At 40.0% G+C, this 28,000-nt stretch overlaps 2 protein-coding genes across 2 annotated transcripts; both read left to right on the top strand.

The window, feature by feature from the left end:
• The first annotated feature begins 9,554 nt into the window (after positions 1-9,554).
• LOC5564787 (kynurenine--oxoglutarate transaminase 3) lies at positions 9,555-19,772 on the top strand. Its single transcript, XM_001649093.2, has 4 exons — positions 9,555-9,890; positions 10,518-10,905; positions 18,755-19,046; positions 19,133-19,772. The coding sequence occupies exons 1-4, from the start codon at positions 9,667-9,669 to the stop codon at positions 19,660-19,662; spliced, it is 1,434 nt and encodes a 477-aa protein (XP_001649143.1). The 5' UTR covers positions 9,555-9,666; the 3' UTR covers positions 19,663-19,772.
• On the top strand, positions 13,396-14,999 carry LOC110677941 (zinc finger BED domain-containing protein 4-like). The gene is made up of 2 exons (XM_021849988.1): positions 13,396-14,027; positions 14,094-14,999. The coding sequence occupies exons 1-2, from the start codon at positions 13,623-13,625 to the stop codon at positions 14,271-14,273; spliced, it is 585 nt and encodes a 194-aa protein (XP_021705680.1). The 5' UTR covers positions 13,396-13,622; the 3' UTR covers positions 14,274-14,999.
• Positions 19,773-28,000: the final 8,228 nt, after the last annotated feature.

Here is a 28,000-nt window from a genome sequence, read left to right as displayed (position 1 = left end):
CGACCGCGAGTGGGAGAAAGATACGGACCGGTGGGATTGGCGACTGTACGATTCACTGCGTAGTCGGTCAAAATCAAAAGATGTCGGTTACGCTGACGGACGTTTTGTATGCACCTGCACTGAAGGAGAACTTGGTTTCGATTTCAAAACTGGCAACGAAGAAGGTAAAAGCTGAATTCGACGAGAACCAATGCCAGCTATTGTTCGGAGGTGAAACTATTGCGATTGCTGATAATGTTGGAGGATTGTATACTTTGAACATTTTCAAAGAGAGTGCCATAATGGTCGGAGTTGTTGGATCAGAGGTGATTCAAAGACGGAAGTATCGAGGAAGCAAGTTTCAAAAGGAAGGAACCACTACCGTGAAGAAGGAGTCTGCGAACGATTGTGACGAATTCGATTCGATATCTGATAGTCAGCACGATGACGCATCGGAAGACGTATTTTATGATTGTGAGAATACGGAGACAATTGATGTTGAGAAGGAGTGTTGGAGGGAGCACAATTATATGCAACATCAACGTGTCGGTTCCACTGTGTTGCGAGGAGCAACATGTCTGCATAAACGTTGACGGCAACAGCCACGAGCCAGAGTCGAGGCGTTGCCATGGGAAACGATCGCAGCAATCCGTTTTTCTCATGTTTTAGAATTTGAATAAAATTTCGCTCTCTTGGCGTGTAGCCTTTCAGTAGTAAAGACGTGTTTTTCATTTTCGCTCCCGAACCTGGTTCTGACTCTGCTAGTTCTCGAACATCTTCTAAAACTGTTTTAAAATGAATCACCTTTTTAACATTTTTTCGCCGTGTACATCGCTTAAATTTTGCATACAATCAGATCGCGTTCAAAAACTAAGTAGTTTCTATTATTTTCAACAAAAATAATTATAACAAAATGATAAGCCGTTTCATACAGTTACTTTCGACGTTTTTCTACCAGTGTAAAATCGGCTCAAGTAGTGTTTTGTTTTGATTCGTGGTTAAGTCATTTTGTCTCTCTATACAGCGGGGCGGCGAAAGTAGTGGTTAGGTTGCGAAAGTTGAAAGTCTTACTTTCGTCGTTTTGTAAATCCGGAAATTAAAGGTTCTAAAAGTGAAAAATCAAGTTGGGTAGGAGCGGAACAGCCAGATAGCCGTAGCGGTAAACACGCAGCTATTCAGCAAGACCAAGCTGAGGGTCGTGGGTTCGAATCCCACCGGTCGAGGATCTTTTCGGGTTGGAAATTTTCTCGACTTCCTAGGGCATAGAGTATCTTCGTACCTGCCACACGATATACACATGCAAAAATGGTCGATTGGCATAGATAGCTTTCAGTTAATAACTGTGGAAGTGCTCATAAGAACACTAATCTGAGAAGCAGGCTTTGTCCCAGTTGGGACGTAACGCCAGAAAGAAGAAGAAGAGGAGCGAAACATGTGGAATTTCGTCTGCGAAACATGTAGGATCAATAAAGTAAGTTTCTTCACTTTTTTGGCTTGAGACGATTTGAATAAGTTTTCGAGATTTTTTTATTTGTCTTGTAATTAAATGCATCGAGCATGCAAAATAGGACCTAGTATGAGACATAATTTAATAAAAAAAAAATTAATAAAAATTTCCGAATTTAAATCAATTTAATCAAATTTTTGAGCATGCTTGTAGCCTCCACACAAATGAGGCTAGTAGTAACGAAAGAATTGAAAACTCCATAGATTCGCAATCATTAGTGACCAAAACTCATATATGTTATACATTTATTACATGAATCTACATACAAGCTGATGAACTTGCATTCAAGTTAGCTGAAATCGGTGTAAAATGCATTTGCAGCAGTTAATTAATTGGAAACCAGACGTGCTAGGACGTTTTTGGAAACGGTAATGAATTCAGTGACATCAAATAAAATTAATAGCGGTGGTTTGAGAAACAAATGTCCTGCTGTGTTATCGGTTAGGGTGGCTGATCCAGTGGTAGTGCGGTTTTAAGCGTGTTATAGGCAATTTGGTAAAATAGTATGAATAGGGTAGGTGTGCCAGTTATGGCCAAAGTGGTTCCTTATTTCGCCATACGTAATATCTTGAATGCCTTTACATTTTGAAAAGTTTTTTATGTTTTAGCAGTAAAATATAGGATATATCTTGATGTTAAAACATTCAAAAAGATTAAAAATGTAAAAGTTCTCGACATTTTGCATATGGCCAAATAGGGAACCACTATGGCCATAACTGGTACACTTTCCCTATGTATAAAAAAAATCCCAGCAAACCAGAGATCATATAAGGATGTTAATTTCAAATTTTTTAAATGTGCAGTTTACGTTGGAATTGGATATGAATCAGAATTGAATTGATTGAAATTGTTTATAGAGCAAGTAATTTGATCTGATTCAAATTTGCATCTAAACAAACTTCAATTTCAAATAACAGAATATGTAACTTCCAATTGTCATTGCTTTACGATTTACACTTTACTTGATTTTATGCTATTATGATTCTGAATGTGAGATTAGATATGAGTTCATCTGAGGCAAATATAAAATCATACAGGGGAAGATGATGTGTACTCTGATTGCATCTAAAAAAACAGGCATAATCCAAACAAGAGGTATTCACGAATAAATCGACATTCTGAACAATATAATATCAAAGTTTTACATTACCAGAATAACATCACTTTAGGTAACCATTTCTGTTAATTTCTTCAATAATTAACTCACTACGAGGTGGATGTACTGGGGGAGCGACTGTGGTCACAAATCGGACCGCAGATTTTTTGTTCTCCAGTCTTACGGTGCTGTTACAGCTGCATACGTTCATTCGACGGCAATCACACATGAGAAAAACTTACTTACTTATTACGTTTTACTTTCTTGTTATTATAACTATTAATATTGTATTAACTTGATAATTGATGGCCACAAATTTGCGGACTGCCTCACGATTGTTTGTAAAAATTAAATCATATAAAGTGCAACACACTGTCATATAAGTTAGTTATAGTAAACGCCAAATCAACTTGTCTGGAGTTGCAATGGCCATGATGAATTGCCTCCAAGTTTGTACGAATAGAGAATTCGCGCAATCTTATAATTTGTATTTATCGAATAAGCGTTTTCTATGCGGACATTGTTTTTGGCTGGGTAATAATTATAATGCGTAACGTTTTATTTTCAATTGAGGAACAAATTGATTACTTCAGAAAAAAAGCTGTGTCAATTATTGGAGATAACTTGTGTATTTACGGAATGCACCGATGACAAATTCTATTTAACATGGGTTTCAGTATGGATGAGGTAGAGACGTTCGTGCAGATGAGTTATATTTATTGTTGGATTTATACAGTATTGGACAAAACATTTGCAACTTTTTCGATTTTCCATACAAAAAGACCAACTTTTGTAAGCTAGATCTCAGTTATTTATGGACCGATTCGAATGAAACTTTCACAGAACATCAGATATAACTTGAATTTTAACATATATTTTTGAATATTTTTTTCCATTCACGAGTTTATATGTAATAACGGTTTAACTAAAGTGCAATTTTTGACGAAAAATTCAAAACTATTTATCTTAAAATCTGATAGCCTTACACAAAAACTGTCTTCAGCAAACTTGTTCATCTCGTTAACATTTACAACTTTGCTGAAGATACCATGAAGCTATTCCTTCAATATTTTTAGTTAAGTCATTTATAAAAAATCGTCAAAAATTACACTTTAGTCAAACCGTTACTCTTTTTAAACTTGTGATTGAAAAAATCATTCAAAAATATATGTTAAAATTCTAGTTATTTCTGATGTTCTCCCAAAATTTCATTCAAATCAGTCCATAAATAACTGAGATATAGCTTACCAAAATTGGTCATTTTGTATGGAATATCGAAAAAGTTGCAAATGTTTTGTCCAATACTGTATTTGCCAGATTTCCGTGTCATTCAATAGTGATTGAACGGCACAGCGGTAGCCATTATGATTAGCGATCTGAAGATCATTGTATGGAGGCTTGCACCCACTTGTTTTACCTTTTTTATTTTTTGTTTGTTTATTAAACCAAAGTCATATAAAGTGCAATATACTATTATATACAAGATTATACAATGCACCAAACGAACTCGTCTGAAGTTGTATTAACCACACTGCATTTTCTAGAATGTACGTATATGGCCTCCACATTTGTCTACATAGATGGAATCTATGCATTTTAACCAATCTTTTATCTCCGAATAAGCATTCACTTCACTGAGTTGGAGCTCAGTTATGTGAACAAATTTGTTGGCTGGGAATCTTGGATATAGTGAGGAAATAGTAGAAAACAATTAAATACCTTAACTTTTTTGCTTATTTGCACCAGTAATAGTGGGTCGTTCCTATAATAGTGAGTCTCAATGGGAAATCAATGTAAACCACTATTATAGGAACACAAGTTAGCAAATACCACTATAGATCGCTGCATATGACGAGCCTAACCTCACTTATTTGACAGCTGCTGGTCCTGTTGTTTACGTTTCGGACTTAGTCGTTTTTTCCATCATTTTTTCATCTTCGCATTTCTATCACCAGCATGCTGATGGTGACGATTTTTCACGGTAGGAAGATAGAATAATACGATCCGTGGGTATCTGCAGTGGATTTGACCTCTCCTCGCAGCAAACTTTCACGAAATTAAGAATGATTCGAAATAAGTACTAAGTCCAAACTGTAAACAACAGGACCAGTACTTGTCAAAATTGATGCGTGACGTCACAGTGCAGTGGAGTATTACTGGAACATGTTATCCGGACCCCGAATGCTCCGTAATCCATGGTTGTGTAGCCGGTCTCTTGGACAGCTATAGTGCCGCTATGATCTCCCAGATAAATCACGTAGGCAATGAGAACGGACGCAGCTTGGATCTTTGCTTCGTCAGTAGCCAGGATGAAGCACCCTTTATTCCGGTGGCCCCATGCCCACTAGTTAAGGATGTCCCTCATCACCCTCCATTGATTATTTCCGTCGAAAGAACCCTCCTCGTCAATTGCGTCGATCGTCTAGCTCAGGCCTGCCCAACCTTTTTGAACCGCGGGCCAAATCTCAGAAACAATATTGTACGGCGGGCCAAACTTTTTTTAATGTAGCGATCCAATGTGAAATAAAATTTATTAAAATATCTTTTGGAGAAATTTGAATAGATACTTGCTTATGTGATAATCTCGATAATTCGGTGAGCAATGTGATATCCTGCTTTGAAAATTCAGCACAGTTCTGTAAGATCGTTGTCCAGGATTTTATAAGAATCGTTCTCTGAATTCTATCAGAAATTTACGTAAGATTCTACCAGAATCTCATCTACTATTGTTTGAAAACCTGATTAGTTTTATAAAATTGAAGATAATGTTATAAATTTGAAGCCATGGATGTTACGATAGTCCAGTGCATGATTCTGTGAAAATTTTCCTTAATATTCCGCAAAACAACTCTCTAAAATTATTATAAAATCCTGATCTAGAATCTGGAGAACTCAGTCCTACTCAGATTTATGTAATAAATTCACTAAGGATAGCTTAAGACAATTTTGCATACTAATATCCAGTATTTGGTGACAGTCATTTTGCCATCATTTCGTGAACTCCTACAAGGATTCTATGACAAAATTGCTCTTTGTGAAAATCCTGCCTAAATTGTCCGAGAAATTTATGTGAAAGTGCTACATAAAATTTCAAAAGCTATTAATCTGCCTCTGGATCTGCCTAATATTGGTTATAATCTTTCTCATGTATAGGATTCATGCTCAAGTGTTATATAATATAATGTTCCTCGCACATTTTAATTCCACATAAAATTTGGTACTTTCTAAAATGGAACATGTTCAACCAATTATGAAATAAAGTGAATTTGCATGGATAAAAAACTTGCAAATAATCCACAAAATAAAATTTCTCGAAATAAAATTTAAGAATCTAAAGCTTTGATAATCCGCCTTGGAATGTTCAAACATCTAGTTCTATAGTTTCTAGAGCAGTGAAGGGGCCAGATGTAAGAAGAATCTTGAAGTTCTTCGCGGGCCGCACAAAATGAAGTGGCGGGCCGGATGCGGCCCGCGGGCCGTACGTTGGGCAGACCTGGTCTAGCTACTGTATCTTATGATTTCCAGAACGCCGACCACCATAGTATTGCGGAAGTGTTGAGTAGCATTGACTGGGACAATGTTTTGGATCGTAACGAAGTTGATACTGCTGCTTTAACCTTTTCACATGCTTGGCATACGTCATTGACAGGCACGTCCCAAAAAGAGTGCATCAAGCTTCGCGAATTCCTTGGCAGACTGCAGAACTGCGAAAAATGAAGTCAATTAAAAGAGCAGCTCTCCGCAAATTTCGAACACCCTCTCTAAGATGCCATTACGTGAGGCTAAACCACGAATATCAACGCTTAAGTCGTCAATGTTTCTTGCGATATTGTATATCCACTTGAATGTTGGATTATCCCGGCTATTTAGAAGACTGTTCGAAACAGTCGTTAAAAATCGAGGGGAATCTCAATGTATTCCATCCAGACAAAGACAAATTAAAGACCCCCATGTCCCTTGCAGTTGCCCAACATTTTATGGCTCATAAGGTAATCTAGAATGCCGTTCAAAGTGTACTGCGATCTGTCAAACTTGGGTACCATTTGCACTACCGAGGGACCAAATGCAGTACTAGAAGTGGTACCCAATCTGAGCCCGAGTGGGACGGACCTGATCCAGATGAAACAATGTTGCGAATGTTGTAGAAACACATAATTAGGTTAACTATACATACCTTACGCGCAATAAACTTTTGACAGCTATTGAATTGTTTCATTGAACCTGTATTTTGACCACTAAAAATATTTATTACAAGTTGAATTTTGTTTAGTGAAACATACTTTCATAAACATTCCATCCAACCACCCCTCATTTTCCGAGCCGTGCAGCCGGCAGCCGAGTGTCAACAACAGCTGTTTTGGAAATCTGACTCGACGCCCACTCTGCTGTCCTTGTTGCTCTACTTGAAAGAGTAGGGGTGCTCGTTTGCGCGCGAAAAACTTCCCGCTCGTTGATGCTGCCAAATCTGACAGCGACTGTTTCACCGACCGTTTAGAACGACGACTGTTTCAAACGGTCGCGAACAGTTAGGAACTGAACGGTCAATACCAACGTGAAATCGAACGTAAATTCAAAATGAAGCCAAAATCTTTCTGGAAATACGTTAACGAGCAGCGGAAGACGTACGGGCTGCCATCTTCAATGGAATTGAATGGGAGAACGGGTTCATCTACTCAGGAAATTTGCCAGCTATTCGCAGAGAAGTTCTCTATGGTTTTTAGCAGCGAGACTTTAAGCAGCCATGAAGTTTCACTTGCAGCCAGAAATGTTCCTTTGAACGACCAAGCATTACATGGTAGAACGATCACAAACGGATGTTATTTACACCGATCTGTCCGCCGCATTTGACAAGCTGAACCATACTATTGCGATCGCTAAGCTTGAAAGGCTCGGCGTCTGTGGCAGTCTGTCTAGTTGGTTCAAAACTTATTTAACCGGTCGCCTGTTGAAGGTGGCGATAGGAGACTGCAGATCTGGCAGCTTTTATGCTACTTCTGGCATACCCCAAGGGCCATTGATCTTCTTAATCTATTTAATGACGTTCATTCGGCCATCGGAAGTCCTCGGCTATCATATGCTGATGATCTCAAAATGTTTCTTAAGATCCACTCCATTGCCGACTGTGGGTTTTTGCAACAACAGCTTGATCACTTTGCCGATTGGTGTTTCCTGAACCGTATGGTAGTTAACCCAAAGAAGTGTTCCATTATAACGTTTACAAGGAAAAGACAGCCGATAATATTCGCTGACATTCAAGCCGCATGTTTCGTACATTGTCGACAAGGCATCCAGAACATTGGGATTCATCTTCAGGATTGCAAAGCACTTCACAGACGTCTACTGCATAAAGTCCCTATATTGCTCGCTCGTGCGCTCCACTTTGGAATACTGTTCCGCGGTCTGGAGCCCCGCTTACGACAACGTCTCCGAAAGGATTGAGTCCGTACATCACCGCTTTCTTCGTTTTGCACTTCGGAAACTGCCATGGAGAAACCCGTTCCAACTGCCAAGCTACGAGAGTCGATGCCAGCTGATTGATCTAGAGCTACTTCGCACCAGAAGGGACGTATGCAGAGCTCTTACGGTTGCAGACACGCTACAAGGACGGATAGATTGTGCCTTCATCCTAGAAAAAAATGATTTACACGCCCAGTCACGATCACTCTGGAACAATGTTATGCTACGCTTGCCATTACGAAGAACTAACTACGGAATGCATGGGGCGATCATCGGTATCCAGCGCGTCTTCAACAGGATTGCCCTACTGTTTGACTTCCACCTCACCCGTGAATCGCTTCGTCGAAGATTTTCGGAGTTTTTTGCTGGTAGAAGCGGATAACGACAACGATTATATGTTAAATGTTTGTTTTTAATTGCCTGACAACGTTTATGATTATGTTTAAGACTGTGACCAAGATTATGTTTGTGATTGAGTTTTTTTTTTAATTTGTATTGCTGTCCTTAGTTTAAACAATATCATTGGGGCTACGAAGCCTGTTGATAAATTTGATAAATAAATAAATAAATGTTCCAGTGATGGTAGAAATGATTTTTTAGAAGATTCAATGATTTTATTATTCTAAGATTATTTTTTACGTGAAATGGAATAGAATAGCTTTTAAATGACGTATTCAGATATAAAAAACTACATTCCGTTATTTTTTTTGAGATTTTTTATTCCTCAGCCCGGTACAGACTGGTACAGACGCCCTAAGCTATTTCTTGTTGTGTGGGGATTTTAAATCCCGCTCAGGCAGGATTTTTTTCCAGGTTGAAAGTTTTCTCGACTTTCTATTTATATGGAGTACCTTCGTGTGACACAATGCAAAAATTTATACATGTGGCAATGAAAGCTCTAAGTTGATCTGCTGAAGTGTTTAGAACACTAAGCTGTGAAGCAGGCTTTTTCTCAGTTGGGATGGAATGCTATGATGAGGAAGAAAAATAATCAGAACTAAAAGGATAGCAAAAGAAATTGTTGAATTTTCCTCTACAAAAACAATAATGATCAGCTTGACACACATGCGTTCGTCATTTTTACAAATATGACCAATCTCATAGTGCATAGAACATTTATGTGATTATCGTATTCATATTCCATAATACATCTATTGACATTCTGATCAAAGTGAAACTATAACTATTAAGGATTTATCACAAAATCATACTTATTGATTGGACACTGCAATCAAATTCCATTACGAACCTATATGAATTATTATATCTATTAGGATTTGTAAAATATTTTGTCTGAGAAAATTATTCCGTTTTTGTCAACTGAAAATAGTCTATCGTATTGATAAAAACGGAACATACCTGTACTGGCATCCAGTCGGCATGCGCAGTTTCCCTAGTTACCGCTAGATGTCATGCACGCGGCATTCAGAACAAAATTTATTAACCAGATCAAAAAGATCAAAACACAAAATGAACTTTGATAAGAGCCCCAGTTGCCAGATGCACATTCAGACTCGTTATGTCATTCCGATTCGAAACGTCTTTTGATAAGCGCTTGTCTGTCTGTCTGTCTCAAATTCAAGCCCTTCCTATTTGATTACCTTCATACAATTATACGTCACACCAGATGATGTTTCTCCGTAACCACAATTCGGTCGGTGGTGCGATAAGAACCGCGGTAGTGCTTCAGGATCTACAGTTTATCGTTTCGAATAAAAGCAGTGCATTGACCGGTGCAGTATCCAGTGTCCATCGTCAGCAAATAAGAACAATGTCCTCTACATCCAACGAAACTATGCACAATAAATTTGACCTTCCGAAGCGCTATCAAGGAAGCACCAAGAGTGTCTGGTAAGTGAGTTGCAGTATGCAGTTAATTAGTTTGTTTTAGTTTAGTGTGATAAGTATGATGCATTGGCGTAACTCGCTAGGTACAGCAGTATTCATAAACTCCTATTTTGATTTTTTTTTTTTTCATAGCACCCCTTTCCTTTTATTTTTATTTTTGTAATTAAAAAAATAAGTTTGAATGGTTCGACTTAGTGATCCTTTATAATCATATAAAGGATTACTAGTTCGAATAGCCAAGCTAAGCTTAGTCATGCTTACCACTATTACCATTTCGTGGTCTGGTCCATGATTTCTTTCAGAGAAACTTGGTAGCACAGATGATCCACCAATTTTCGACGAACGCTAGCTAAACTAAATCGGTACAATTAGCTCAGTAATCATTGTAATACATTTATACTAATTTATTCCATCAAACATCGAAATAAAATGGTGACCTAAGTGTTAAACTGTTGAAAAATAATCAACTAACTCATTACCATCCATCTATCGTACTGGATTACAGAATTGATAAAAATACTAATATTTATGTTGAACTGTATCGGAGCCAAATATATTTATTTACTTGTGTTATAAATTTAAAGGACGAGATTAACAACATTTTGAAAAACTATACATCTTACATTGCAGGGTGGAATACATTCAACTAGCCGCCCAGTACAAACCCTTGAATCTTGGTCAAGGGTTCCCGGATTACCATGCGCCCAAATACGCCCTTGATGCCTTAGCCGCTGCGGCAAACAGCCCCGATCCGCTGGCCAATCAGTACACGAGAGGCTTCGGTCATCCCCGCTTGGTGCAGGCGTTGAGTAAACTGTACTCCCAGCTGGTCGATCGCACCATCAATCCGATGACGGAGGTCCTGGTGACGGTCGGTGCCTACGAAGCTCTGTATGCGACCATCCAAGGACACGTCGACGAAGGCGATGAGGTGATAATCATCGAACCATTTTTCGACTGCTACGAGCCGATGGTGAAGGCTGCTGGTGGGATTCCCAGGTTTATACCGCTGAAGCCGGTAAGCTCCATATGAATTCTATATGAATAAGCACAGACAAACAGACGTAACACTTAGAACAGCTTAGAGCCAATTCCATTAGAATCCAAGACTTGCAGTTTGATGTAGTGTGAAACGTCAAACACGAAGAAAAACTATGCGCACGCTTCTGGATGTGAGGTTTGAAACAGCAAATAAGATATAATCGTTAAATATGTGATCGATGGAAATTTCTTCAGTGATACGTCTGTTTGCCTGTGGTCTATTTAATGGGGCTGGTAGCGACAGTGTCCTAAAAATTAAAACTTTAGACACCTCCAGCCTAAAAAAGAGACCAAACGGGAACCAAGAAAACAAAAAGAAAACCAGAAATAAGAGTTTCCGTAAGGATTCATGAAAGATTTCGATCAAGATTTTTTTTTGAAGTCCAACGAAGTCCAAACGGGGTTCCTGGAATCATCTGCAAGACTTATAAGCAGTTTCTTCACCACCGCTTAAGCCTTAAACCTAGTTTAACTATATGGGTAAACGTGATTTACGGCTTAAGCGAAGGTGAAGAAATCGTCCCTTAGGTGTCGGCCAGGGTAGACGCGTCACGCGAAGCGACGCGAAAATTGCCTGGGATGGAATAACAATTATTAATAATGAAATGTCAAACTCCAAAGGATTTTCGCGTCGCTTCGCGTGACGCGTCTACCCTGGCCGACACCTTAGACTTTTCAATTTTAATGAAAAAGACAATTTACACCGTCTTCAGCCATAGGCTGCACAGACTGAACATAACTTACATTAGACAACGGACACACGGAACGACCAGTGGACCAATGAAGAATTTTTCGTTTGACGAAAAGTTTTCTCCGACTGGGGCGGGAATCGAACCCACACTCTGTAGCACAATACGCCTAAACGACTGACGCCGCTAACCGCACGGCTACAAAGCCCACAAATGCCTATACACTAGAAAACGACACTGCCGTAGGGGAATGAAAATGTTATCAATAAACTGATTCGGAGAATTTTCGTGAAGTGAAGAAATTTGTAAACATTTGCAACATAGCTTTTGAGCTTTAGCTCACCAAAGGTATTTTTGATTCTAGAGCGATTCGAAATTTGCAAAACTCTAGGGATACCATGACCCCACAGTTATGGACCAACTAGTGTAGAGTCCTGGGGTCATGGTACAAAAAATTGTCGCATGGATGCTAAATGCATGATTTGCGGAGATTCTTCTCACGCCAAGGACGTCTGTCCAGTGAAGGAAGGTACCACCAAGTTTATATGCTCGAATTGCGGGGGCAATCATAAGTCCAATTTTTGTACTTGCCCTTAGCGAAGGAGAGTCGTCGAGGCTCGTGCCAGGCAGATGAAAGATAATATCCGTTACTATAACGGTCGTTTCCGGAATTTGCCTGGTAGAGTATCGAATAGAGATGTACCGAATAGCACTATTCGGCCTTTGGCCGAATACCGAATAGTTGAAATTTTATTATTCGGCCAAACGAATATTTGGCCGAATAATGTCCCAACATTCGGCCGAATAAAATCTCAATATTCGACTAATTCAATTGTTATATTAAGTCTGGATTAACATTATAAATTTAATTAAGCCTGGATTAACTTTCATGTGTTTCAATCAGGTAGTAGGGGAAGGGGTGGTAAAATGAACACCTTAAAGATATCATTATGTTCCTGATAGATAAACGAGGGAATTGTATAGTTCTATGCACAACATCGAAAATAGGGATGTTATCTATAGCAGCGACACGAATTCTAACTGAAATAGTTAAATTTCACATATTTTTTATCGCTAGCAAAAAACGATGCAAATTTTCATTTTACCTGCACTATGTGGGTAAAATGAACAGCTGTTGGTGGTAAAATGAACATCATGCAAAAACGCGAGTAAAACAAATATTTTTGAAAATTTTCGTTGCATTTCCGAAAATATATCTATTAATTATTGTTACCCATTCAAAATGAAATCTAAAGGTACAAGATTTGACATCGATTTTGACCTCACTGAAAAACCTAGACTTCCGAGCTAACAATTACGTCAGTTCTAATTTTCAAACGTGGTTTTTTAAAATCTTAGTTTTCGTTGACATTTTACTTCAATTGACCTCCGTATGCACCCGAACACTCCGATTTATGCTCAAAATCGTCCGTGAATGATAAACATTCAATCAAATTTGTTTTTTCTCGGTAAAAGGCACGGCATTTTACCACCCCTGCTCATTTTTCACCACTTCCCCTAGACCTGTTAAATGTGTTAAATAGAGAATGTGTAGCCTTTTTGCATTAAGGCTTCCCCAAAACAACGCAATTTTTTTTCAGCGACAGCGACGAAAAATCGTCGCGATTCTGTTGTTGTGTCGCTGCAAGCACTCTTATATGATACTATCTAGACCAACGCGACGAAAATCGCAGCGATATCGCACCTCCGTGGCTTGGGTACGCTCATAACACTGTACATGCAGCGAAACATCACCGAAATCGCGGCGATTGTTTGTCGCTGTTGCCGTAAAAAAATCGCTTTGTTTTGGGGAAGCCTTTAATCGAGCCTCTTTGCTTTACTCTTGCTTCGGTCACTCACGGTCACTACGCGCCTCTTCGATGTCACTCCATGTTCTCTCCACGGTGTACTAAAATTTATGCCGTGGTTCTCTCATTTTCACGCATCGGTCCGACTGGTTAGTGTGCTTTTCCTGTTGTCTTAATAAGCGACGCAAAGTTATAAAATGGCCGAAAACAAACGTTCAGCGATTTGGGAGTTTTTTGTGGAAATCGACGGTGGCCGTCGTGCTAAATGTGTTGATTGTAATGCCATGATTTCGCGAGGTGGTACCGGAAAAGCGGCTACGAATTCAAGTATGATTAATCACCTGAAGAAACATTCGGCTTCGCATCGTATTCACCGGGAGAAAGAAGCTGAGCGTAAAGTTTCGAAATCGGCGACGGAATCATCTCAGCCTACAATCCAGGAATGCTTTGCGGACAGCCAAATGTGGGATTTGAATTCATCCAAAGCAAAAGAAGTAACCAATTCGATTGCGGAAATGATAATTTTGGATCACCAACCAGTGTCCATGGTTGAAGATACGGGATTCCTTCGCTTAATGGCAAAGCTGCAGCCAAAATTTAAGGTTAGTTTTTTTTTTCTTTATTTGGATTAGGTGTTACTTTGAATTTTTTACGTTTTTATTACGTAGGTTCCCAGCAGAAAACACTTCACATCAACGGTACTACCAGAAATGTATGAAAGGTGCAAGAGGACGATCAAGAGCGCTCTACCTCAGCATGACGACGGAGACGGTGGTTACATTTCATTTACGACGGACATTTGGTCTTCCCCAAACAATAAATCTATGATTAGCTTGACCGCCCATTGATTCTCTGGATCGCACACCGGAGAGAGAATCGGCCTCAAAATACATGAGATGCTAGGCAACTGGGCCATCTCTACTACCCAAGTGCATCTCGTCTTACGCGACAATGCGGCCAATATGGTAAAAGGATTGGATGACGCCGAGTTAGCGAACGTTGGCTGCTTCCTGCATTCTCTCCAGCTCGTCATTCGCGATGGTTTGGACTGTCAGAAGGTTGTTAAAGACGCTATTGTAAAATCACGCAATATTGTAACGCACTTTAACCACTCACCGTTGGCATGTTCCAAATTAGCAGAAATACAGGAGAAATATGAATTGCCCAAACGAAAACTATTACAGGATGTACCCACCCGTAGGAATTCCACATTTTACATGATAAGGCGCATGCATGACCAAAGGCCAGCTATAACATACTACGCAGGAGAAGTTAGTACGGTAAAAAATTTGACGGAGTATGAATGGAAATTAACCGGTCGTCTTCTCGAGCTTTTGAAGCCATTCGAAGAAATAACAAGAATCGTCCGCTCAGAAGATTCATGTATTTCTGAAGTAATTCCATATTTCGCGACCCTTAAGCTTTACCTGGAGAAGCCAAACAGTGAACATAAAGGAATCGAACTCACAAAAGAAACCATGCTGAAGAGTTTGAACTCTAGGTTCAATCATGTTTTTGACGAACAATGCTCATTTTTCAGTAAACGATCACTTGATTAGGAATCACACCCATAACGTAAGAATCTTTTAATTTCGAATGTATCTACCCACGGAAAATCCTTTGCCGATATCGTAGCAGGTAATTTGAACTCCTCCCCTATTCGTACTATGAGTACCCATTCTACTTGTTTCAAATCAAATGAAAAAAAAAACCCTACCACCACAGGTAACTCCTCCTCTTCGTCTACCGAAAATTCTAACGGAAAATCATCAAATGTACCCACTTCAAGTGAGATGTCTGCCTCTGAACCCCCCAACTAAGTAGTACTTAATGGGGATTTGTTTGAAGTTGTTAATAACTTTGTTAATCTTCGAACATTTGTGACATATGACAATCATGTTTCCCGTGTGGTTAAAACCCTGTTGAGGCTGAGAGTGTTGAACAGGATATTGTTTACGTAAAGTGCTGAGGGCAATACTCGGTGGAAAACTAGACGTAATCATCAAGAGTAGTACCAGATGAACAAATTAGTGTGAAAGTCGAAAAATAAGCTGTTAATTTATAATACTCAGCATTGAATGTTCACGTTTATCGAACGTAACATCAATAGTATATTGAAATTTATTTCTTTGATTTCATTATATTAAACCAAGCTTACTGGTTTACGCCAAGTAAAAACATACTTAAGCCACTCTGGTAAGTTTAGTCAGTTGTAAATATTTCTAATCATAACAACGGTAACAGTTATATAGTAGTTGAGAACCGTATGGCTAACTTTTTGAGCGTTTTTGTAGGTTTTTTCAATGCAATTGAAAATTTGGATATTTTGGATTAAGGTACCGCGGGGCAAGTGGGTAAATGGGGTAAGTGAAAGTAATTGGTATATTTTACTTAATATGTGAATTAACGTTTTAAACTCATGCGTAAACCTTTGAGGCCATTGAGAGCATTACGAAAGGTAAGAGATTTCTGAGATTTTTCAGCCATAATTGCATAATAGAGCGAAATATTGTTAACCTGTCAACAATAATTCCGTAACAAGCTGGCGGCGTGCAATCTTATTTTAACATTTTCAGTGGAAAAAAGTTGCGGAAAATAATTTTCTGTACCACTTCTAATAGTTTTATACTGTACCCTCTGATAGTTTTATACTGCAATAAAAAAAGTTTTAGAATTAATTCGACGTATACCTAAAAATAACTAAATAAAAACACCGTCAATTTTCTAATCACGTGGGGCAAGTGAAAATTTTCTCATTAGAGATTTAATTTGTGTTTTCTCTTTAGGTAGCTATGAGTATACAAGGTTCGCAATTATTATAGAACAACAGAACGGGCTTATAATTTAAGAAACACTATACTCAAAGCATTAAAAGCTATTATCATGACCAAATCATGGAACTTCTCTAAAAAAAAGGATGCCAAATATTACGATATTAATATGTTTACTTCGGACAGCCGATTAAAATGAAGACGTTGATTGCAAAGTTTCAATATAAGAGAACGCATGGAAATCTCGTGGAATATCTATGTAAAGCTAGTTCAAAACATAAAAAATGGGGTATAGGTGTATCCACATAAAAAAGATTCTAAATACTTTATTGAAGGATTCCGTTTGTTTTCTACCGAAGATTTACTATTTTCTTAACAAATAACGAGCGGTGTAAATTCTACAGGGCAGAAATGCAATTGCTGTCCCATGATGTAAGAACTATAACGTTGGAAATGTTGCAGTAATAATGTTGTCGAATCATTTCAACAAACATAACTAAACAGAAGAAAATTGAAGTAACAAGAATAAAATTTTCTTTGTTTACATGTTATTTATGTTATTGTTCATTGGGACGCCTTAACAAATGTTAAAGGTAATGAAAATCGTGAATATAACTGTTAGTTTTTGAATTTATTGTTCAAAACGATAAACTTTTCACTTACTCCACTTGTGGGGCAAGTGAAAAGTAAAAAGACGTTTTTCAAAAACTTTTTCTGTACTCTTTTCTTTAATTTTACATAAAAATAAATTTCAGCACACTGCTTATATTTGGTGGAAGTCAAGCTAAAAAATAGTCACGACCTCATTTGTTTTAATTTAAAGTCTCTAGGCTTTGAAGAGTCCCAACTATGCGAAACCCACTTGCCCCACGGTACCTTATATTGAATTTTTAAGTTAAAAACTTCAAATCGAGATTTCTCGAGATTCCTCCTAAGGATTTTTTTTTAAATTGGCCCAGAGATGCAGAATGACCTCAGGAATCGAGCCCTGTGCTCAGATTTGATGGACATTTTTTTTTGCATAATAACGGTCTGTCGGGGCACCGTGGCTCATGCTAGATAAGAATTTAACATTCAAAAATCACATTGAGAGCTTTCAAGCCAAATGTAATAAATATGTAAAATGTCTCTACCCCCTTTATTAATAGAAAATCAAAACTTTGTCTTAAGAACAAGCTTTTGATATTCAAACAAATTTTCAGGCCAGCCATGTTGTATGCTGTAGCAATATGGACTAGCTGTTGTAATGCCACTGCCAGGAAGAAAGCTCTGCAGAGAATTCAAAATAAAATTTTGAAAATGATTCTGAAGCTTCCTCCCTGGTATAGTACCAATGAGTTACATAGAAGATCCAATGTTGAAACAATGGAACAAATGTCAAATAAAATAATTAATAATTTCAGGCAAAAATCGTTGCAATCTTCTATTGCCACGATTAATGCGTTATACACGGAGACGGAATTCAACTCAATTTTGGGTTGTTTCAACGCAATTCCGTAGTTGAGCCCAATAACTCAATTTTGGATAAATTTCCAAGGTCCCCACTAGGTAGTTTGGCTTTAATTCCATTAGAAAAATAAACTCAATTTTGGGTTGATTTAACGCAAAATTGAGTTCTTTCGACCCAAAAATAAGAAAAGTTGCATTTACCCAAATTTGGCTTATTGGGCCAAAGTACCCCCATTGGGTAGATGCAGCTCTCTCTATTTTTGACAACATTCGTGTGGGAGAAAGAGAAAACCGAGAGATTTTGGGTTGAAACTATAATCGATATACTTAATTTTGGGTAAAGTTAACTCAAAAATATTTCTCCGTGTAAGTAAATTGAAAACTTTGTTTTTCTCTAATAAGCAGGTGAAATCAACTCACCTGTAAAAAATCTGAACTGCTACGGCAAATGAAATGTAATATGTTGTAAACAAAATGTTTAATCTTAAATTTGTTACCTAATTAGGATGATAGTGTTGTCTAACACAGAACACCTAGTTATAAGAAATGAATGTAATGTTTGGAATGATACTTGTTGTCGAAGGGGAGGGTTTGTAGATTCAGAGGATGATCTTCTTAAAAATTAGAAAAAAAAAATGAAGCAGAAGTATGAAGTTCTGAAAGAATCTTTGAAAGATCTGAAGTAACAACTGAATAATTTGTACTAACATCTCTGGGGAAAGTCCTGTGATAGTCCCAGAGAAAATATTTAGAGTAATTCCTGTGGAAATTACTGTAAGATTTCATTGCATAAATACTTTTGAAATTTATCCAACAATCCCTTCATAAATTGCTGGAAGAATTCCTGGGAGAATGAATGCAGAGGTCTGTCGAGGAACTCCGAGAGGGATTCTTTGGGGAGTCCCTTAAAGCGAAAAGTGAAGTAGGAAATAAAAAAGTGACTTTAGAGACCGTTTTGGTTAGAAAGGAGCCTTTAGATATCTTATATTTACAAAAACTGTTTAGAAAGATACAATAAGACGACAACGAAGTGACCTGCTACCAGTCCTGAAGTAGATTCTTCTTGATAGTAGGTATGTAACTATATCCTTGATGTAACTTCATTTCAGAACAAAACCGGAGGAACCATCTCATCTGCCGACTGGGTACTGGACAATAACGAACTGGAAGCCCTATTTAACGAGAAGACGAAAATGATCATCATCAATACTCCGCACAATCCTCTGGGGAAGGTAATGGATCGGGCCGAGCTGGAAGTGGTGGCCAATCTGTGCAAGAAGTGGAATGTTCTCTGCGTCTCGGACGAAGTTTACGAGCATATGGTGTTCGAACCGTTCGAACACATCAGAATTTGCACTCTACCCGGCATGTGGGAACGGACAATCACGATTGGATCCGCTGGTAGGTTTCCCTTTTTGGTCAATTCCTTGATATTACAACATGACCACTTTTATAATATACAATTTTTAACTTTTTCCATCATTCAGGCAAGACGTTCTCTCTAACCGGTTGGAAAATTGGATGGGCGTACGGACCGGAGGCGTTGCTGAAGAACCTCCAAATGGTTCATCAGAACTGTGTCTACACGTGCGCCACTCCGATTCAGGAAGCGATTGCCGTCGGGTTCGAAACCGAACTGAAGAGGCTCAAGAGTCCCGAGTGCTACTTCAACAGCATTTCCGGGGAACTGATGGCTAAGCGGGACTACATGGCTAGCTTCTTGGCCGAAGTGGGAATGAATCCAACCGTTCCGCAGGGAGGTTACTTCATGGTGGCGGATTGGTCCTCGCTGGACTCCAAGGTGGACCTAACGCAGGAAACTGACGCTCGGAAGGATTATCGGTTCACCAAATGGATGACGAAGTCGGTGGGCTTGCAAGGCATTCCTCCGTCGGCTTTCTACAGCGAGCCAAACAAACATTTGGGGGAGGATTTCGTCCGTTACTGTTTCTTCAAAAAGGACGAAAATTTGCAGAAAGCAGCCGAAATCCTACGCAAGTGGAAAGGTTCATCGTAAATGATAAAATCACTTTGTGCCTAGCATTTGTTTCTCAACAGGGAAGTAAAACTAAGAAGGATCGTACACATATTTGATTGTATAATAAAGAATTGGTTTTGTTTTATCAACAGATTGTTTGATTTGGCAAACTATTTTTTACGTTTTTACGTTTATTAAAAATTTCTTTGAATTCGCGTAAAATTCCAATTTGTTCTATTTACAGGGCTGGTAGCAGAACGCTTTTAGAGACTTGGTTACTATTTTAATACAGGGGGACACGGGGCAGCATGGACACCCCAAGGAATTTGCCTATTTTGACTGTAAAGACATGCATATTATGCTGTTTTTTATGTGCAGTATGCTTTTTAAAGTTCTTAAGCATTTGCTAAACATTGTTGCATAATTTGAAAATAGTTATTTATGCAACAAGTTGCAAAATGATGATTTTTTCAGCACGAGTTGTACATTTATCCAACGAGACTCGCCGAGTTGGATAAATACAACGAGAAAAAATCGAGTTTTGCAACGAGTTGCATACAACATTTTTTGCTATTTCGAAAAATGCCGTTTCAACTGGATGAACTCTAAAAGCACAAGCAAACATTTCAAAAGAACCCAAATGGACCTATGCACGGGTTCACTATTTGACGTTTTAGCGGTGCCGTGTTATTTATGTGACCATAGCAACCAGTGAATTCAGTATTTTTCAATCACGTAGGCTGTGACAGTAGTAACCATGAATGTCACAAATTTTCTCGCTCCCATGGGTTTCATGCAGATCTTCCCTATGGACCAATGCACGAGTTCACTAATTTGACGTTTGAGCGGTGCCGAATTCACTGGTTTCCATGGCCACATTAATAACACGGCACCGTTCAAACGTCAAATTAGTGAACCCGTGCATCGGTCCATTAGAGGAATGAACAGGTAAGAAAATGCTGGACGATCCGATCCCACATCAGAATCGCCAAGCTGTGTCGGAACCTGATCGCACAACGGATGTAGACTTTAGTGAAGTGACTCGCCGTGTAAACCAAATGGAAAGTCATTTCGCTCGAGTCGAGAATTTTCACCTCGCTGTAGGACACCGACAATCCTCACCTCACGCCAGATGTAGAATAATGTTGTGTCCCGTAAATAAAACACGGCGGTTTACAGGAACAACTTAGAATTATATTTATTTACTTTAATCTGAATATAAAGTTATTTTCACGAGGTAACTTGGTTGCTCACTCACTCACTGAAAAGCGGAAATCAATCATAACAAAATGTTGGTTGCAATGACATCTACTCTCTAGCACCAAGGTAGTTTAATATTAGGTGGTGCTATAGCATCTCCCTCTTCAGGGCATAACATAGTGTTCAAACCTTGGAGGAAGTCGATTTTGTCGTCCTCGAGAAGTGGTAGCCACGGGAATGCGGCTTCCATTAACAGCTTGTGATGGTAACTCTCGATCCTGGCCTGCAACAGGTAATTGTTGCTCTCGGTGCTCAATTGGTTGAACATGTTGAGGCTCACGAACATCCGGTTCAACCACGGTTGCTCGTGAATCAGTTTTGAATTCGTCCAAAAGCACTGACAACGGTAAAGCTTCATTCGCCAAACACTCTTCATTTCCATTCCGGTCCACTGCAACATGTCGTGGCCGAAGTTGGTTGACATGAGACCTGATTAGACCGCATCGTTGTCCTTGTAGCCAGACATTGTAATTCACCACTCCAACCCTTTCAATGACCTTGCCTGCTTCCCAATACCAATCGTTGCATTTGTGCACCTTGGCGTACACCAAGTCGCCAACGTTGAACTGTCTCGGATGCTTAACGTTGTCTTATTTTACGGACTCATCAATGTTCGGTGATTTGTTCACTGGTCGCAGTAGGTCGAGTGTAGTTCTCATTTGTCTGCCGAACATCATCTGACTGGGTGATTTTTGTCCAGTGGATCCGCACGGTGTTGAACGATACGTAGCCAGAAATACATCCAACGTCTCCTGGAGGGGTTCTCCCTTGTTGATTTTCTTGAGCGCCCGCTTCATCGAGTCTACAAATCGCTCCGCCTGCCCGTTGGATTGCGGATGGTAGGGGGCGGTGAGTAAGTGCGTGATGCCATTCACCTTGCAGAAGGATTTAAATTCTTCGCAAGTGAATTGTGGAGAATTGACCGAAACAATCGTCAAAGGAAGTCCCAATCGTGCGAATGTGCTTCGAAGAAACTGTATTGTAGCCTTCGCAGTAGTTGTTTTGGTCGTGTAGATCTCCGGCCAGCGAGAGAATGCATCAACAATTATTAGAAACCAGAGTCCATCAATCGGTCCCGCAAAGTCAATATGCAGACGCTGCCATGGTCCAGATGGAGTTGGCCATGCTTCCGGTGTAGCATGAGCTGGAGACTTCGCCACTGACGCACAATCCTTGCATTGCTTCACAAGTGATTCAATCTGTCCATCGATCCCGGGCCAGAAGACAAAACTTCGAGCTAATGACTTCATCCGAACAATGCCCGGATGTCCATGGTGCAATCGCTGCAAAATTCGCCTTTGATAGAGCTGAGGAACCACTACGCGTTCACCGAACAGAATACAACCCTGAACTACCGTTAAGCTTTCCTTCCGGCTGTAGAACGCCTTCAACTTCGGATCGTTGACTTCTGTTGACCAGCCACTATCAATACACTGAACTACACGTTGAAGCACCCCGTCTTGCTTTGTATTTTTCGCAATCATCTTGGCTGTAACTGGAATGTTCCCGACCGAATTTTCCAGAACAGCTAGTAGATCCTCTTCCAACATTACCGAAGCGATGATATAGTCCTCCTCCGGTTTCGACGCTGAACTAATCAGTCTTGAGAGAATATCCGCATATCCGAACTTCGTTGTACTGACGTATTCAATTTTGAAATCATAGCACAACATTGTCAGAGCGAAACGTTGCAATCTATTCGACGTGTGTGTTGGTATTCCTTTGTGCGAGCCAAATATGCGGAGAAGAGGTTGGTGATCTGTTTCGAGAATGAATGGCCGTCCTAGGATCATTCGATAAAACTTTGTTACGGCATAGACTAGTGCCAAAGCTTCCTTGTCGATCTGTCCGTATGCGCGCTCCGTTGGTGTCAATGATCTTGACGCGTACTGAATAACCTTTTCTGTGCCATCTGGGAACCGGTGTCGAATGGTCGCTCCAATGCCTGTGTTCGAAGCATCCGCTGCCACTACAATCTGCAGGTGTGGATTATAGTGTGTAAGCATCAGGTTCGATTGTAACAGCTCCTTGAATCGCACAAACGAACGTTGACATTCATCGGTCCACGCCCATTGCTTGTCTTTTTGTAGCAATTGGTCCAAAGGTTTTCGCAGAAGGTGCATTTCTTTGATGAACTTTGAATAATAATTAACGGCACCCAAAAAGGATTTCAGCTCCGTCACATTCTTGGGTTGGGGCATCTGGGAGATCGCTGCCACCTTTTCCGGATCTGTGCGTAGACCATCACGACCGATGATGTGTCCAAGGTATTTTACCTGAGTCACACCAAACTTGCACTTCTCGAGCCTCAGTTGAAATCCATACTCCTGAATACGTTGTAGAGTGTTGTTGAGATTCCGGTCGTGCTCGGATCGAGTCTTGCCAAACACAATCAAATCGTCGAGCAGGGATTCTGTTCCTTCTAGATCACCAGTCATGTTATCGATCACTTTTTGGAACGCTCCAGGAGCTGACTTTACACCCGGAGGAAGCCGCTTGTACTTGAAGAGCCCTTTATGGGTGTTTACCGTTAGCAGCTTCTGTGAATCCTCGCACACCTCCATCTGAAGATAGGCGTCCGATAAATCCAGCACACTGAAATACTGACTGCCGGCCAGTTTCGAAAAAAATATCGTGTCTTCAAGGGAAATTTGTTCGCCTCTAGTGCTGCATTCAGCCCAGTAGAATAATCCGCGCAAATGCGGACTACCGGATCGCCATCTGAATCACGTTGTGCCTTTCGAACTGCAACAATGGGTGCTGCCCAGGTCGAAAATTCTACCTGCTCGATAACGCCAAGGTTCTGTAGACGCTGTAGCTCCTTCTCAACCAGCCGTTGTGAGTGAAACGGCACCGGCCTCCTGGGTTTGAATACCGGTGTGACACCCGGTTGCAGATAAAGTTGAACCTTGGCCTTCGTGCACAGACCGAGCCCTTCTTGGAACACCGCTGGAAATTTCGCTTTCAGCGCATTAGCGTACTTCTCCGAATCAGCCTCTGTTGAGACCAATTTGCAGAAAGAATTTATCGGCATGTCGTACAGTCCAAAGAGGTCCATGAGATCACTGCCGAGTACGTTGAACCCTTTCACCGGCGTTACGTAGCACACCGATCGTTTGGTCGAACCGTTCAACGTTACTTGACACTCGAACTCCGAATCCAGTTGCAGCGGTTTGCCCGAAGCTGTTGAAACCTTTAGATCCGTTAAACGTTTCTCCGGATTGCCTAGCTGTGGTAGGGACTCTTCCGAAACAATCGTATAATCCGATCCGCAATCGATTTGGAGCTCAATCGGAAAGCCGTTGATACAAACTTCGATGTATTTGCGTCGGCCGATGACACCGGCCGTGTTGACCGCATAAACACTATTCGTTTGTGGCTGCTGCTGTGTGTTCTTCCCGGCATTAGCCTTTTTCTTCTTCTTTCTGCTGGTTGCCACCGGCTTAGAGGCAGCATTTGTCGACTCCGTCTGCTTAGAAAAGCACCCACAATATCCTTCCTTATGTCCGACATTTCCGCAACTACGGCAGGTGTGGGAGGTATACGAGCAATCAGCAACAAAGTGCATTTGCCCGCACTGCCAGCACGGTCGACGCGGGCTTTTGGATGGCATTGTCTTCTTCTTCTCCGACGTCCAGTTAGAAGTGCGTTTTCCTCTCGCTTCGTTGTTCTGAACTGCACCACATACAGCGAACGTGGCAGCTTTTGGATTCTCAATAACAGCGGTGTCGTGTTTGAGGTTATCCATTTGCTGACACTCCAACAACTTCTTGATGGTCATTGGGTCGGCTTCAGTTTCACCTTCCATTTTCACCAGCAACCTCGTTCGAATGTCCTTGTATTTCTCCGAGTGTAGTCCAGCGACGAAGATCAAGCATTTAAACTGATCCACTGTGATGGTGTTTACGCTAAAATCTTCGCAAGCTTTGTTCACCAGGCTGGCGTAGGTGACAAAATCATCGCAGTCCCGTTTGCGTGTTCGTAAACACTGGAATCGACGGAAAAACACAGACGTCTGGTGGCCAAACATTTCCTTCAGTGTTTTTACTGTGTCCGCGAACGAAACTTCCCTTGGGGTCCTCGGTAGAATGAAGTTGACGTAGCGGTCGTGGTCCACTGAATTCAGCTTCTGCAGGAGCAATCTCACTCGAAGCACTTCTTCCAAGGCGGCTCCTCCTTTTGTAAACACTTCCTGGTGTCGTGCGTACCATTTATCAAAAACCACTCCATTCTGCGCATCGTAGGAGAACTCAGGGAGGGTTTTCGATAGTGTCTCCATAAGGAACTCGTTATCCTTCGGCTTCACGAGCTGTTCCAGAAGCGCCTTCTGTGCAATGCTTTGCGCCTCCATCAAACGGCTCATCTGCTCGAGGATGCCGGCGAGATTTGCCTCCTTCGCCATCGCCATTTTGTGTGCCGATGCGATTCGATGCAAAATCCACGGAAACGACGCGAACACTACTTCGTACCGAACCGACTCGTCGCCACAATGTTGTGTTCCGTAAATAAAACACGGCGGTTTACAGGAACAACTTAGAATTATATTTATACTGCTTTGCGACTAAAAATGGGTAAACCAACGTGCGAAGTTCGATTTTTGACCAACTTCGCCGCGTCGCGAGTCGCTATAGAGCGCATCTATGCCCTCCGCCGTGCGCACTAATCGAGCTGCGACGCGGCGAAGTTGGTCAAAAATCGAACTTCGCACGTTGGTTCACCCATTTTTAGTCGCGAAGCAGTATATTTACTTTAATCTGAATATAAAGTTATTTTCACGAGGCAACTTGGTTGCTCACTCACTCACTGAAAAGCGGAAATCAATCATAACAAAATGTTGGTTGCAATGACATCTACTCTCTAGCACCAAGGTAGTTTAATATTAGGTGGTGCTATAGCAAATAAACTCAAGAATCAGATGCAATTGTGCTTATCCTATTTATTTATTTATTGTCGTCAATCATGTTTGTAGACCGTTACAGAGAGTTTCTTATGCGCTAGTTACACTTCTACATTCAATTATCTAATTTTTCTTCTTAAGATAATGTGCGGAAGTATTGTTTTAGCGATTGAATTGTAATGTTTATTATAAGTAGTCGTCATTTGGTTCATTGGCCCAAATTTTGCATAATTAGTACGGTGATAGTTGATTGCAAATAGTTCTCGATGGCGTAAACGTCTGGATGGTACATAAAAGTTTAATTTAGATAATAATTCTGGTGAATTCACTTTATGGGATACAATATCGTTTATAAATGAAGTCATTGCATATTCACGACGCTCTCTTAGTGTTTGAATATTAATCAACATACATCTAGCTTTGTAAGATGGTAATGGAAATTCTGTCCAACCTAATTTGCGAAGAGCATATAATATGGCATGTAAGGCAAGACAAGTCGGTGAGGTGTCGACTCGTTTCCATTTGATTTACATTAGTCGCCTCACGTCACCCGAGGTGAGAACGACTCGTCTCGACACACACGCCGCTCAGAATAAGCATGGCATGAAGAGACTGGAACACTGGGTTATTCGGTTGACGAAAACAGTACTGAAAAGTGCTACTTTTCAGCACCGAAAAGAGTGCTGAAAAGTAGCACTTTTCAGTACTGTTTCTTTTGGTAGGAAAAGTAGGCCGTTATGTTGATCAACTTCTCATTAAAAAGTTGATTGATTTGCAACGGAATTGCAAAAAAATATTTTGTTTCCAAAAAAAGGTTTTAAAAATGCTTATATTTGGTAGTCTCCATCAAGCTAGCGGGGCAACGTTAACGTTTATACACGCAAAAAAATTGTGCGGTAAAAACTACCATTTTAGGGGGTTAACTTAAGCGCTCGCACCGGCAATTTTCAGCAGACCAGAAATGCGCTTGATTTTACCATGTCTGTAGTCGGAATCAGATTGTTGTAAATTATTTCTGTCAAATGTACCAGTAATGCGGTGGGGTGTACCGTAAACATAGTAAATTGGTCTGAATTTCCATGGTAGTTTCAAGAATGGGTGTAGTCAGCTAAAATAGTTATTTTCACCACAGATTTTTTTCCCGTGTAGGAAAATTGTCCCGCGATCATTCCCAGAACCTTGAAAAATGAAGTACATATTCAGGAAACCATAGTGATAGGTCATTGTGCCACTGAAAACATGATTAAAACCAATTTACGACATTTTTCGTACATATGCTTTCAATATTGCCTCCAGATTTGTTTTAATCCAGAACTGACGATTTTGAACCGATTTGTGGTTCCGCAGCATAATCATTGCATTAAATGCTAAATATTTTTTGAATAATTTTGTGTTTGAAATTATTTTTCTTTCGCTTTAAAGATTCAGCTCTCCTTTTAACCAGGTGTCCATATTGCCCCAACAGTATAAGAAATTTTCATATAAGTTTTTAAATGTCTTAAAGTAGCAGAAAAAATCTACTATGCTTTTGAATATAGCATAAATAATTGAAGATTCAATCAAGAGCTGCAATATCGGTCAACATGCAGTCATTTGCCTCTGAAACGTTATTTCGTGAGGTGTGAATGTTATAATTTCCGAACACAATAAAATCATGCTCAATGTTTCGGTTTAAACAAATGTTTTAAACTTTTTTTTCTGAAATTTTAGTGGATAATTTACTCTTTCGACAGGCAACTGAAATATTGTTTCCATCCGAAGTGTAAAATTATTCGCATATGCAAAGATACAGGGGGTGTTCATACTGCCCCCGGTACTCCTATGTTTCTATAAATAATAAGGGCTAAAATCACTATTTCCATTTTGTCGATGAAGTTGTGATGTGGTATTTGGTAGAAGACACATTGTTAACAACGAAGGCATTTTTTTTTTGAAATCTCATGCTATTAGACCAGTTTTTACACCTTTCTAAACCACAAACAGCGAGACAATCCTCCTTTCTTTGCTCCTCTTTTTCGTTGGGATGGTACACAAATTATGTCACGCTAAAATTTAATTTCATGACCATAAGCTGTTTTAAACCGTTTTAAGCTGTTTTAAGCCGTATTAAGCCGATTTAAGCTGTTTTGAGCCATTTTAACCGTTTCAAGCCGTCTTAAGCCGTTTTAAGCTGATTTAAGCCGTTTTAAGCTGTTTTGAGCCATTTTTAGCCGTTGTAAG

This window comes from Aedes aegypti, chromosome 3 (genome assembly GCF_002204515.2).
Source record: "Aedes aegypti strain LVP_AGWG chromosome 3, AaegL5.0 Primary Assembly, whole genome shotgun sequence".
In the NCBI taxonomy this organism is placed as follows: domain Eukaryota; kingdom Metazoa; phylum Arthropoda; class Insecta; order Diptera; family Culicidae; genus Aedes; species Aedes aegypti.
This window is presented reverse-complemented; position numbering and strand designations above follow the sequence as displayed.

Coding starts and splice junctions, on each gene's coding strand:
- LOC5564787 (XM_001649093.2), top strand. CDS start 9,667: ATGATGTTTCTCCGTAACCACAATTCGGTCGGTGGTGCGATAAGAACC. Junction 9,891..10,517: donor GGAAGCACCAAGAGTGTCTG/GTAAGTGAGTTG, acceptor CTTACATTGCAG/GGTGGAATACATTCAACTAG. Junction 10,906..18,754: donor GGTTTATACCGCTGAAGCCG/GTAAGCTCCATA, acceptor ACTTCATTTCAG/AACAAAACCGGAGGAACCAT.
- LOC110677941 (XM_021849988.1), top strand. CDS start 13,623: ATGGCCGAAAACAAACGTTCAGCGATTTGGGAGTTTTTTGTGGAAATC. Junction 14,028..14,093: donor AGCTGCAGCCAAAATTTAAG/GTTAGTTTTTTT, acceptor TTTATTACGTAG/GTTCCCAGCAGAAAACACTT.